This window comes from Pleurodeles waltl, chromosome 1_1 (assembly GCF_031143425.1).
Source record: "Pleurodeles waltl isolate 20211129_DDA chromosome 1_1, aPleWal1.hap1.20221129, whole genome shotgun sequence".
Lineage (NCBI taxonomy): Eukaryota > Metazoa > Chordata > Amphibia > Caudata > Salamandridae > Pleurodeles > Pleurodeles waltl.
The window spans coordinates 381,870,926-381,883,220 of record NC_090436.1 but is presented as its reverse complement, the minus strand read 5'-3'; the positions used below and the strand labels follow the sequence as shown (position 1 = coordinate 381,883,220).

Sequence of the window (12,295 nt, the reverse complement as noted above, 5' to 3'; positions counted from 1 at the left end):
ACAATGTTGTTCAAGGATGGGAAAACAAAAGTAGTGCTTCACTAGCAAACACTGTAAAGTGGCACTAACATGTATGGTTGTGAATAAAACCAATCTGCCCTCTTTGCGACCACTCCGAGTTGCTTTATTTTTCTTTTTTCTCTCCGTCCTGACCCTGCACTTTTTAATAGGAAAATGACAAAAATAGCCATTTGCCGCCAAAGTGTTTCTTTCTTTTTTGGATGCATTTTACAGGGGAACAAATAAAGGAAAGGAAAGAAAAGAGAGGGTAAGAGCAGTTTGTTGAAGTCATGGTTTTCAGCAAGTGAGGAGGAATAATGCTGTCAGCTAAGCATGGACTCGAGCGCGGTGCTGATACACAAGCCGATGAGCAAACCTAAAAAAGAGCGTGTAGGAAGGAACATACATAAAACAAGCAGTGTGGTGGGGTCGGCAGAGACGCACATGGAGATTAAGTGACTGCACTACAAATGAAACAGTAATTTATATTAGATTAAAAGAAATAAACAAGCAGAGACCTCAAAGGGGAACGCAAGCAGTGTTGTGCGAGGAGTCAGGGGGACGGCACAGGGAGATTAAGTGACGGCATGGCAAATGACTGCACTAGTGATCAGGGAGAGGATGGACAACAAAACACAAATACAGTTCCTAAAGTAAACAAGCTGCTGGCCATTGCACTGAGCGCCGGAGAGTGGAGTGTGGAGCCTGGCCCCTGCATGGCTCCCACCTGGAAGTCAATGCCTCCTCCCGCTGGGTGACCAAAAGGAACCATTAGTGAAATTGCCATGGGAGGGAAAGAGACACACAAAGGAGGGACAATTACATGTAATACACCAATAAAATGAGATAAGGGCACAGGAAAAGCAGGAAACAACCTGTAATGGTGAAAATGAAAGCAGGCGCGTCGTTAAAAGGCCCACGGCCTCCAAAGAAAAATAATAATTAGACCTGCAATGTAAACAAATGCGCAAGACAGCATGGAGGAGGGAGAAAAATCTTGGAATGCAGAGCAAACGTGACCAGATAAGATTTACAACGTTGTTTACAGCAGAGCACAGAAAGACAAACACTCCTCTCTAGTGCTCCAGATGAAAGATCAAAGTAGGAGACAAAAAAGGTGGGCAAAGAGTAAGATTACCCAGTAGCAAGCAAAGATTTTTGAAGGAAATTGGCCTACTCAAATCACAATGACTGGGTGGATCTGAGCCTTACAAACCATCTACAATAGGCAACAGCACAAGGGATGTCTAGGCTCGACCTGAAAAATATAATGACTATCTCACCGCCAAATTGTCGGTAATGTCCCCTTGGTTAACGAGGGTGTGACTCACTGAACACGTGATTCATTTCTTGGATGGAAAGTGGGGAAAGAGGTCATTGGGAGGGATGGTGTTCTAGTTCATATCCACGTTTGGTTTCTTTGCACCTTGAGGCAAGCAGCACAAGACCATTGAATAAAGAAACACTTCCACCCAATGCTTAGATAATACGATGCACTGAATCTCATCACACAGAATTCTTTCATGAAACATTAATGAGCTTAATAATAAATTCAAAAGAGGTGGAGTCATGCAATACATCAAACCACAAGCCCCAGACCTACACTTTCTGCAAGAGACTCATCTGCACTAACTGCAGATTTCTGAACCAATGTGGATAAGCTGAACAAGTGATCTTCCTTCAGTAACGCTGTTTCTGTTGGAGACTAACTGCAGATTCCTCACCATATGAATTTTCCCCAGGCATTATACTGCATCCAGAAACTGTATCTCTGCGCACCACTAGGTGGCACTGTTCTTTGCACGGTCATTCTGCCATGGAAATGGCGTGGTGGGCCCCTATAGGTTCCACTCCAGCGCAATAACGTCACTTGATTTCGAGGCAGCCTGCACCGCCAATCCAGGGGGAGGTCTTTTTCTGCATGGCCTCACCTTTTTTTTAATTCAGCAAATACCACTAAAAGCTGATCATCCACCTGGTGTTCTCTGGTATGATCGATGTAAAAGCCCAGTACTCTTTTGGTGTCCAAGCAATGGAGTCTCGCCTCCTCCTTAGAAGGGTGAAGTAGAGCACAGTACGCTGGCAGTATGATGTCTGACTGACATGGAACAACGCCCCAACATTTGGCAAGAAGGATGCTTCTGTCTGCAAAACCAGTTTGTCTGGGAAGAAGGTAATGTATGGCAGACTGAGGCAGAGAGCCTGAAGCTCACTCACTGACTGAGTCGACGCTGTGGAGAGGAGGAACATCATTTTAAGAGTATGAAGATGTAAAGGGCAGCTCAGAAGCAGCTGAAAGGGGGAACACATCAAATATATGAGGACCAGGTTAAGGTCCATGGTTTAAAAAGACACATAAAACCAGTGATTTAAATCATGAGGGCTTGTCTGGCAGTCATAAGAAGGATAAATGCTACCTCTGAACTGTGCCCAGTGCAAAGACTCCCTGGGCAAGAGACAAAACAAACAGAACATAAGATAACTTGGCCTGCAGAGGATCAATGCAGCATGTGCTACACCAGCCACAAATTGGACCCAACGATAGGCGTGCACAACTTTTGTCAAGGGACACCTAGATTTCCAGGGAAGGTTGATGGTGTTCGGCTGTCACCGATCAATTTCCAAGCATGAAGTATGAAGGTGGATTCGTTCTAAGCAAAACACATCTCCTAGCAAGAGACACATTGTAAACTCCAATGCATAGAAATGCTGACATTTTGTGTTCTCAGGGGTGGAGAACAGATCGAACCAGGTTTCTCCCCACTTGCGGAAGAGACCGTGCATCACCTATGGGTCTAACTCCCACTTGTGATCCGCTAGGTCTACACAGCTGAGCTTATCCACTCTGGCATTCAAAGATGCCACCAAGTCATTCACGAGCACAGGAAAGCCCGGACTACTCAGCCAGTTCCAGACATGAGGAGCCACCTGGCACAGAGGCCTGGACCTGACACCATCCTGCTTGTTGTGGTGCTAAATGGCGGGGTCGTTGTCTGTGAGAACCTCAGCCTCCCCTTGATGGATGGCAGGAAGGCCTTCAAAAGAAAGTGACTGGCCTGCAACTCCTTTAGGTTGATATGAGGGAAGGTCTCTGCCGAAGACGGTGCCCTCTGATCTCCACCTCTCCAGGATGACATCCCCCACTGAGTAGTGATGCATCCGTAAACACGGTCAGCTGTGGGTAGGAAGGGACAGGGGTCTGTCACTGGTCCAACTGCAGTTGAGCAGCCTCGACTGCAGATGTTTGGCAGTCTACTCTGAAATCTGGATGGAGTCCAATAGGTTTCCTTGGTGCTGGACCCATGTAGACTGCAGATCCCAATGCAGAGCCTACATGTGCCACCTGGCAAGGATGTTCAGTGTCACCTTAACTTAGACCCAGGGCTTAGGATGAAACAGCAGGGCCATAGCTCAATAGTCCGGAGGGAAAGCGCAAAAGTGCACTGTATCCAGGCAATCCTGATGAAAGGGAGCCTCTACGAAAGTCAGATGTAACTTTGGCACACTGATAGTAAACCCAACTGACATTAGGAGGTACACCATCATCTGTAGGTGACTGACTGTGGTGAGCCCACCTATAGCAGCTAGCCACCAGGGCAGGGGAAGACTGGTACCCACGACCTCCGAAGGTATGCTGCGATCATCGCCATTACTTTCATGAACACCAAATGCCAGTGGTGAGGCCAAAAATGAGTAGAGCAAATTGAAAGCACTTGAAGCCCATCTTGAACTGCAGGTAGTGCCAGTGGGCCTGCAGGACCGGGACATGGAAATACATCCTTCACATTCAACAACACCATATAGTCTCCATGGCGAATCCAGGGTAGATACAACCTGGGTCAGACGGAGCATACTCAATTTCTCCTTCTGCAGAATGAAGTTGAGGGGTCAAAGACCTAAAATAGAGCGAAGACCTCTGTCCTTTTTCAGCACTAGAAACTATCAGGAATAACACCCAGTTCCGATCTTTGAGGCTGAGTCACTCTTTGTGGCTCCTTTCTCCAAAAAAGCTTGAACTTCCTGTCACAAAATGGACAAACTGTACTTCAAAAGCCATTCTGATGTAGGAGGAATAAAGAGCAGAAAGGAATAGCAAGGCTGAGCCCTAATGGGCTATCTGTGGGACTCATCTGCTAGATGTTGAGGCTTTACACCCGTGGTGAAAGATCTATGATCCTCATCCCACGGAGTAGGTGTGTGTCACTAAAGCAGCTCTGAGGCTGTTGCCAGAGAGGCTGGGAAGTCTGCTGCTCTTGCTGGTCTGGACATTGCCTGCCAGATCTCTTACTCTGAAAGGGCTGTGACAGATGTTGGAGTGGTGGGCCTTCATGTTGTCTGAAAGCTCTGCCCAAACCGATGCCTTAAAAAGGGCAAAATTGTTGAGGACACTGTCTTGAGGGTGTGGAAAGGTGGAGGGTGCGACAAAATGGAGGTACTGATTATCGGAAAGAACTCTTACAGTAGCTCTACTCTATTTTAAGTGCTTTAAGATGAAGTTGGCCTTCTCGCCAAATAGAGAAGACTTTTCCAAAAACCTATCCATGAATGATGTCTGAACATGTCCTGAGAGGCTTATGGATCTCATCCATGAGTGGTGCCGGAACATCACATTAGTTCTGAACGCTTGGGTTAAACAGTCAGTCATGTCCAGGTCTGACCATATGACATTTGGCCACTACCTGGCCATCAATAATGATTTATGTCAAATTAAAGCAGAGGTCCCGGCAAGAGTTCGGAGACCATGTCCCATAAAGATGATAGCATCTACTCATACGTAGCTGGCATTGACTGATGTGAGGGTGAAGCTAGGGAAGTAAACATCTTCTTCCCAAATTCTTCCATTTGTTTCAAGTCACTGTTAGAGGGATTAGTGGGAAAAGAATTGGAGATAGCCCTGCTAGTGGAGACCTGTACTACAAGGCTCTCAAGGGTATGATGCTATGTTACAAAGGCAGTAGCCCTGGAAGTGGTTTGTGATGACGTGCCACATATCTTTTTATGGATGGACAGGAAAAGAACTTGATGCCTATGATGGGGTCAGTCAAGGTGTTATTGAATGGCAGTAGTGGTTCAGAGGAAGACTTTCCCATCACTCCCAGCATCAATACCACCCCAACACAAAGCAGCTCTTCAAAATAGTCATGGAGTTCTCCAACCCAACTGCAACTGAGAACACCATCCACTCCTCCTAAAAGCTCTGCGATACCCTCTCAGACTAATTCTACAGCAAGATCGCCACCATATACAACAACTTTGACACCAATCCGCTTCTCTCACTGTCGGCTACCCCAACCAACCAACGAACACCATCCACACGATCAACACCTGGTCCCAGCTCACCAGTCACATCACAGCATCCGTCATGGCTTCCATCCACCCTGGGGCACCCACTGACCCCTAACCCTATTATCTCATCACCCTCAGAACCAATCCAAAAGGCGCAGAACCCCCCAGCATCCTCAACACCTCCATCTCCACATCAACCTTCCCAGAAAGAAGAAAATACGCAGAGGTCAGACCCCTTTCTAGAGAAAACCTCTGCCGACCCTAATGATCTCAAAAACCACCTGCCAAGCTCCCTGCTCCCTTATCCAGCAAAAGTGCTCAAGAAGGTCATCAACTAACAGCTGACTGAACATCTTGAACCGAACCATCTCCTCGACGTAGCACAATTAGGATTCCATGCCAACCACAGCATAGAGAGTGTACTGTTGACATCCGAACCCTACTCGACCAAGGAGAAACTGTAGCTCTGATCCTTCTCGACCTCTCTGCTGCACTTAATATGGTCTCCCACTGCACCCTCATGGACAGACTGCACAACATCGGCATACACCAAAAAGCCCTCATATGGATCGCTGCTTTTCTCACAAGATGAACACAGAGCATCCAACTGCCTCCCTTCACATTCACACCCAAATACATTGTATGCGGTGTACCCCGGGTATCATCGTTCAGCCCCACCCTGTTCAACATCTACATGAGTCCCCTCGCAGACATCAGAAGATCCCATGGACTCAATATAATCTCTTACACAGGATACACCCAGCTAATCCTCTCCAGGGACCCCACCAACACCAAACCCAACTTCTGCAACTCCATGACCAGCGTAGTCAAGTGGATGAAAGACAACTGCCTCCAACTCAACACCGACAAAGCTGAGTTACTATTATTGGAAAGAACTCTACCATATAGGACCACAGCTAGTGGCCAGCAGAACTTGGATCCACACACACACACACTCCAACAGACCAAGCACGCAACTTGGGCATCATCCTGGATAGCCAACTAACCATTATAACAACAAATCAATGCAGTCGCCTCCTCATGCTTTCACACCCTTTGCATGCTCTGCAGGATCTTCAAATGGATTCCAATCAACATTAGAAAGACAGTCACGCAGGCACTCGCAGCCAGCCGCATAGACTACAGTAACACATTCAATGCCGGAATGTCCACCCACCTCCTTAAAAGACTCCAGACCATTCAGAACACTGTGGTTAGACTTATTCTAGACCTTCCGAAGCGGGCCCACATCACCAACCACCTCAGAAAACCCCACTGGCTCTCCATCCAGAAGAGATGCCAGTTCAAAATCCTCACGCTCGCTTACAAAGCCCTACCCACTCAAGGACCCCTCCTACATAAACCACCATCTTAACTCTCATCAACGCTCAAGACACCTGCACTCTTCCTCACTCGCCATCGCGCATACACCCCACATCCGTCACAGCTGCTGCGGGAGCCAGTAATTCTCCTACGTTGCCGTCAAGCTCTAGAACAACCTGCACCTCCCCCTCCGAACAGCACTCTCCCTGACAAACTTCAGAAAGAAGCCCAAGACCTGGCTATTCAATGGAGACAAGGCACACTCAGCATCCAGATACCCTTAGGGGTGACAGTGTTGCGCTTTACAAATTCTGACTGATTGATTGTCCCGGCTGTAACATCTCTGTAAGTATGTTTGTCTTTATATCAGCAGAAGGCAACTATAGATCTAATACTTTGACACCCTTCTAATTACTATGGCATCCTGCTTGAGCCATTGCATTTTTGCATTATCGCTGTTACTTCCTGGCTGTGACTCAATGCCAAGAAGTGTAACTCTGATAGAACAGAGGGCCTCTGGATTTCCCACACCTCTCTGGTAGACTTATTTCATCTATGTTCTGACACCCACCCTGGTCTGACTCCCCAAACCCAGCAAAGTCAGTCAAAAGTCTTGACTTCTACCTGAATAAGAACTTTCCTTTGGGTAGTCAGCCTATATGACCCCCTCCTGTTTCCTTTTTTTGTGTGTGCTAAGGAAAAATCCACTGTATTCAAATCACTGCTGCTAAACTAGCCCTGGACATGCCCAGATATGCCTCATCCTACTCTGCCTTCCATTTGCTGCATTGGCCAGTAAAGGCAACAGGGCTTTTTCGGGGACAGTTGTGAATTTGAAGACGACCATTCCTATCACTCTATAATTTCTCTGCAGGGACAGATTATTGCTAAATTTTCAGTTTCCTATGTTTGCCTTAGAGCTGTGGGTATGGCTGCCATCAGTCTTTTAGCAGCAGGATACATTTGAGGTATTCAGGACCTTATAAACTCCCAACATAAAATAACACTGAGGGCAGATCCACCATTGGTAACCCAACTGGAGGCCTCGGTGAATTAATTAAATGCCTCTCTCACAACTCAGACTGGGAGCGGTGGGCTGGGATGACGCCTGCTTTGACTTCTTATATTTTTCTTTGATTTTGACTTACTTGAAGACTTGGATCTAAAAGATGACTTGTCGCAGGACTGAGACAATGTCCTTGACTATGAGCAGGACCAGCCCTTATGGGAAGGTCTTTGGTGATGTAGAGCTTGGCTTCATGTTCCTGGATCGTCTTCAGGCACATCAGGCCATATTCTTCGCATGACCTGGAGTAAACACTAGAGACACGCCTCATGGGGGATCTGGTACAGATATCTATTTGCAATAGTCCCTACAAACCCTACACCCTGTAGTTTTAGGAGGGGACATGATCCCTTGCACATGGGTAGAAATGAGGGGAAAAAGGCTATTTAAAAGAAGAGAAAAAAAGTAGGAGCTAAAGTTACAAAGTAGAACTGGCATTAAATCTTTTGATAATTGAAGAGTGTAAGGAAATGCCTCCTTGGCATGGTTACCCCCTGACTTTTTGCCTTTGCTGATGCCAAGTTATGATTTGAAAGTGTGATGAGGCCTGCTAACCAGGCCCCAGCACCAGTGTTCTTTCCCTAACCTGTACCTTTGTTTCCACAATTGGCACACCCTGGCATCCAGGTAAGTCCCTTGTAAATGGTACCCCTGGTACCAAGGGCCCTGATGTCAGGGGAGGTCTCTAAGGGCTGCAGCATGTCTTATGCCACCCTGGGGACCCCTCACTCAGCACAGACACATTGCTTGCCAGCTTGTGTGTGCCGGTGGGGAGAAAATGACTAAGTCGACATGGCACTCCCCTCAGGGTGCCATGCCAACCTCACACTGCCTATGGCATAGATAAGTCGCCCCTGCAGTAGGCCTTACAGCCCTAAGGCAGGGTGCACTATACCATAGGTGAGGGCATAGGTGCATGAGCACTATGCGCGTACAGTGTCTAAGCAAAACCTTAGACATTGTAAGTGCAGGGTAGCCATAAGAGTATATGGTCTGGGAGTCTGTCAAAAACGAACTCCACAGCACCATAATGGCTACACTGAAAACTGGGAAGTTTGGTATCAAACTTCTCAGCACAATAAATGCATACTGATGCCAGTGTACATTTTATTGTAAAATACACCCCAGAGGGCATCTTAGAGATGCCCCATGAAACCATACCTGACTTCCAGTGTGGGCTGACTAGTTTTACCAGCCTGCCACACACCAGACATGTTGCTGGCCACATGGGGAGTGCCTTTGTCACTCTGTGGCTAGTAACAAAGCCTGTACTGGGTGGAGGTGCTTCTCACCTCCCCCTGCAGGAACTGTAACACCTGGCGGTGAGCCTCAAAGGCTCACCCCCTTTGTTACAGCACCCCAGGGCACGCCAGCTAGTGGAGATGCCCGCCCCTTCCGGCCACGGCCCCACTTTTGGCAGCAAGGCCGGAGGAGATAATGAGAAAAACAAGGAGGAGTTACTGGCCAGTCAGGACAGCCCCTAAGGTGTCCTGAGCTGAGGTGACTCTGACTTTTAGAAATCCTCCAGATTCCCCCAATAGGATTAGGGATGTGCCCACTACCCTCAGGGAGGAGGCACAAAGAGAGGGTATAGCCACCCTCAGGGCTAGTAGCCATTGGCTACTAACCCCCCAGACCTAAACACACCCCTAAATTGAGTATTTAGGGGCCCCCAGAAACAAGCAAGATAGATTCCTGCAACCTAAGACGAAGAAGGACTGCTGACCTGAAAGCCCTGCAGAGAAGACGGAGACACCAACTGCTTTGGCCCCAGCTCTACCGGCCTGTCTCCCCACTTCAAGAAAAACTGCAACAGCTTCGCGTTCCACAGGGTCCAGCAACCTCTGAAGCCTCAGAGGACTACCCTGCATCTAAAAGGACCAAGAACTCCAGAGGACAGCGGCTCTGCTCCAAAGAAGAAACATCTTTGCAACAAAGAAGCAACTTTTAAAGACAACACGTTTCCCGCCAGAAGCGTGAGACTTTGCACTCTGCACCCAACGCCCCCCGGCTCGACTTGTGGAGAAACAACACTACAGGGAGGACTCCCCGGCGACTGCGAGCCTGTGAGTAGCCAGAGTTGACCCCCCTGAGCCCCCACATCAACGCCTGCAGAGGGAATCCAGAGGCTCCCCCTGACCGCAACTGCCTGCTTCTAAGAACCCAACGCCTGTTAAGGACACTGCACCCGCATCCCCCAGGACCTGAAGGATCCGACCTCCAGTGCAGGAGCGACCCCCAGGTGGCCCTCTCCCTTGCCCAGGTGGTGGCTACCCCGAGGAGCCCCCCTCCTTGCCTGCACCCGGCCGCCCGGTGCCGCTGAGGGTGTACTTTTTGTGCTGACTTGTGTCCCCCCCGGTGCCCTACAAAACCCCCCTGGTCTGCCCTTCGAAGACACGGGTACTTACCTGCTGGCAGACTGGAACCGGGGCACCCCCTTCTACATTGAAGCCTATGTGTTTTGGGCACCACTTTGACCTCTGCACCTGACCGGCCCTGAGCTGCTGGTGTGGTAACTTTGGGGATGCCCAGAACCCCCAACGGTGGGCTACCTTGGACCCAACTTTGAACCCTGTAGGTGGTTTACTTACCTGCAAAACTAACAAACACTTACCTCCCCCAGGAACTGTTGAAAATTGCACTAAGTTTCCTGTTTTAAAATAGCTTATTGCCATTTGTGTGAAAACTGTATATGCTATTCCTAAAGTTGCTAAGTGAAATATCTTTCATTTAAAGTATTGTTTGTAAATCTTGAACCTGTGTTTCTTAAAATAAACTAAGAAAATATATTTTTCTATATGAAAACCTATTGGCCTGGAATTGTCTTTGAGTGTGTGTTCCTCATTTACTGCCTGTGTGTGTACAACAAATGCTTAACACTACCCTCTGATAAGCCTACTGCTCGACAACACTACCACAAAACAGAGCATTAGAATTATCTCTTTTTGCCACTATCTTACCTCTAAGGAGAACCCTTTCTTACTTTGAAATAGTGCATACAGTGCCAACTTCCTACAAAGAGTGTTTTGCTCTTTTGAAAAGGTTTTCTAGGATCCAGCAAAGAGGCAGAGTTAATTCTTTGAAACACATGACTTGGGGTGTTTGCTTTCTTACGTCAACCGAAAAAATCTTCAGTGTTTTTGTTCCTATTTCTACAAAGTAAACATATCAATTTTCTGCCACACTACATGATGAATGAAATGTTTAAATAAAACAGGGTACATCAAAACTCAAAAATGCTTTTAGAATGTTAGAAACTCAGAAGGTAATAACACGGCTAGCAGATGAGTCAATATCTAAACAAATGTCTATGCATAGCCAAAGTTTCAGCCTGGGGAGTTAGAATCCCCAGACAATGTCTAGGGTATTCACAGATACTATACCTTTCCTTGCTTAAGTGCTTTGTTGAATTACTGCTTTTCATTTAAATATATTTGCCCAAACATACATGAGTAACTGTAACATGCTCAATGCTCCCCAAGTAGAAAGAATACAGTACGTGGTCCAACTGCAGAGTTCATCATAAGTACCTGCTGTGATTGAAGTATTGAAGAACATAGGTCCAGGGTGTGTTTCATTGTGTTCAAGGTCAACCTAATAGCAAACAAAAAACTTGATGAGACAGTATAATTTTATGAAAGTATATTAAACAATACAATTCATTCAATCAGTTATCATACACCAGCAGGATATTACTGGGCATAGTCCCTTGAATGAAAGAGGATTTACATATTTTTGTAGCACTGTTAATGTCTGAGAAATCTTTTGACAGAAATTCCACAGCTTCCCATCATCATGATATAAATGAGGCCTCAAGATTAACATAGAAAGATATTGGTAATCTTAATTTGAAATCAGGCACAATCTTTTGAAGAAACATTTGTGAGGTATGAAGCACCAAAAACAGTCAATGTCCTATACAGGGGCGGTGCCTCCCTTCGGGTGTTGGGTTGTTGCCCCAGCCATATTTTGGCCCTGCTTGAGCCCCAAAATAAATGTGAGTAATACATTATACACTACTAGGTACTAACTAAACATTTTAAAGTCTTTCACTCAGCGCAGGTCGGTTGCAGCATGTATCGAGCGCGAGAGGCTGGCAGGTTGTGGAGAAGGCTGTGCAGGCCTCAAAGGATGAGGCTTATTAATATAATTGACAGAACAAGGTCACCATAGTACTTGTCGGAGTCGTCCTCAGAGTGGGCATGTCAGGTTGGATGGCTGCCTTTCTCTGGCCTGCCCAACATGCACACTAGAGGGCTCTCTCCCAGTCTCTCCCCCTGCTATTAGTGAGCCCGGGGTGACTCTAAGCCACAGCCCACATTCTCAACAATGAGCGGTGAGATTGCCTGCCCCAGCCAATTCAGGCGCTGCTGTAACAGCAGGAGCAGCGTCTGGATTGGCTAGAGTAGAGAGAAACACAGCAGTTAGTAAGGGCCTCTGGTGCAATGTGTGCATGTGAGGCAGCACGGGAGTAGGAGGAGGTTGTCTCTCTCTCTGCCCTTTTGTGCCACACAAACAGAAACAGGTGTCACTTGCAGTTGCGGCTTGCGGTGTTAAAGGGGGTGGGGCGGCACAAACGGGGGAGTAAGCAGAATGGGTTGCGGGGGAGAATATTAATAA

General features: G+C 47.2%; 1 protein-coding gene across 2 annotated transcripts in view; it reads right to left on the bottom strand.

Moving 5' to 3' along the window:
• The window catches only part of CENPH (centromere protein H), a 322,688-nt gene that overhangs the window by 116,651 nt on the left and 193,742 nt on the right, over positions 1-12,295 (bottom strand). For both annotated transcript variants that reach the window (XM_069223100.1, XM_069223109.1), the window contains exon 6: positions 11,206-11,269. In XM_069223100.1, the coding sequence (XP_069079201.1) occupies positions 11,206-11,269 (64 nt within the window). The remainder of the gene's footprint in view (positions 1-11,205; positions 11,270-12,295) is intronic.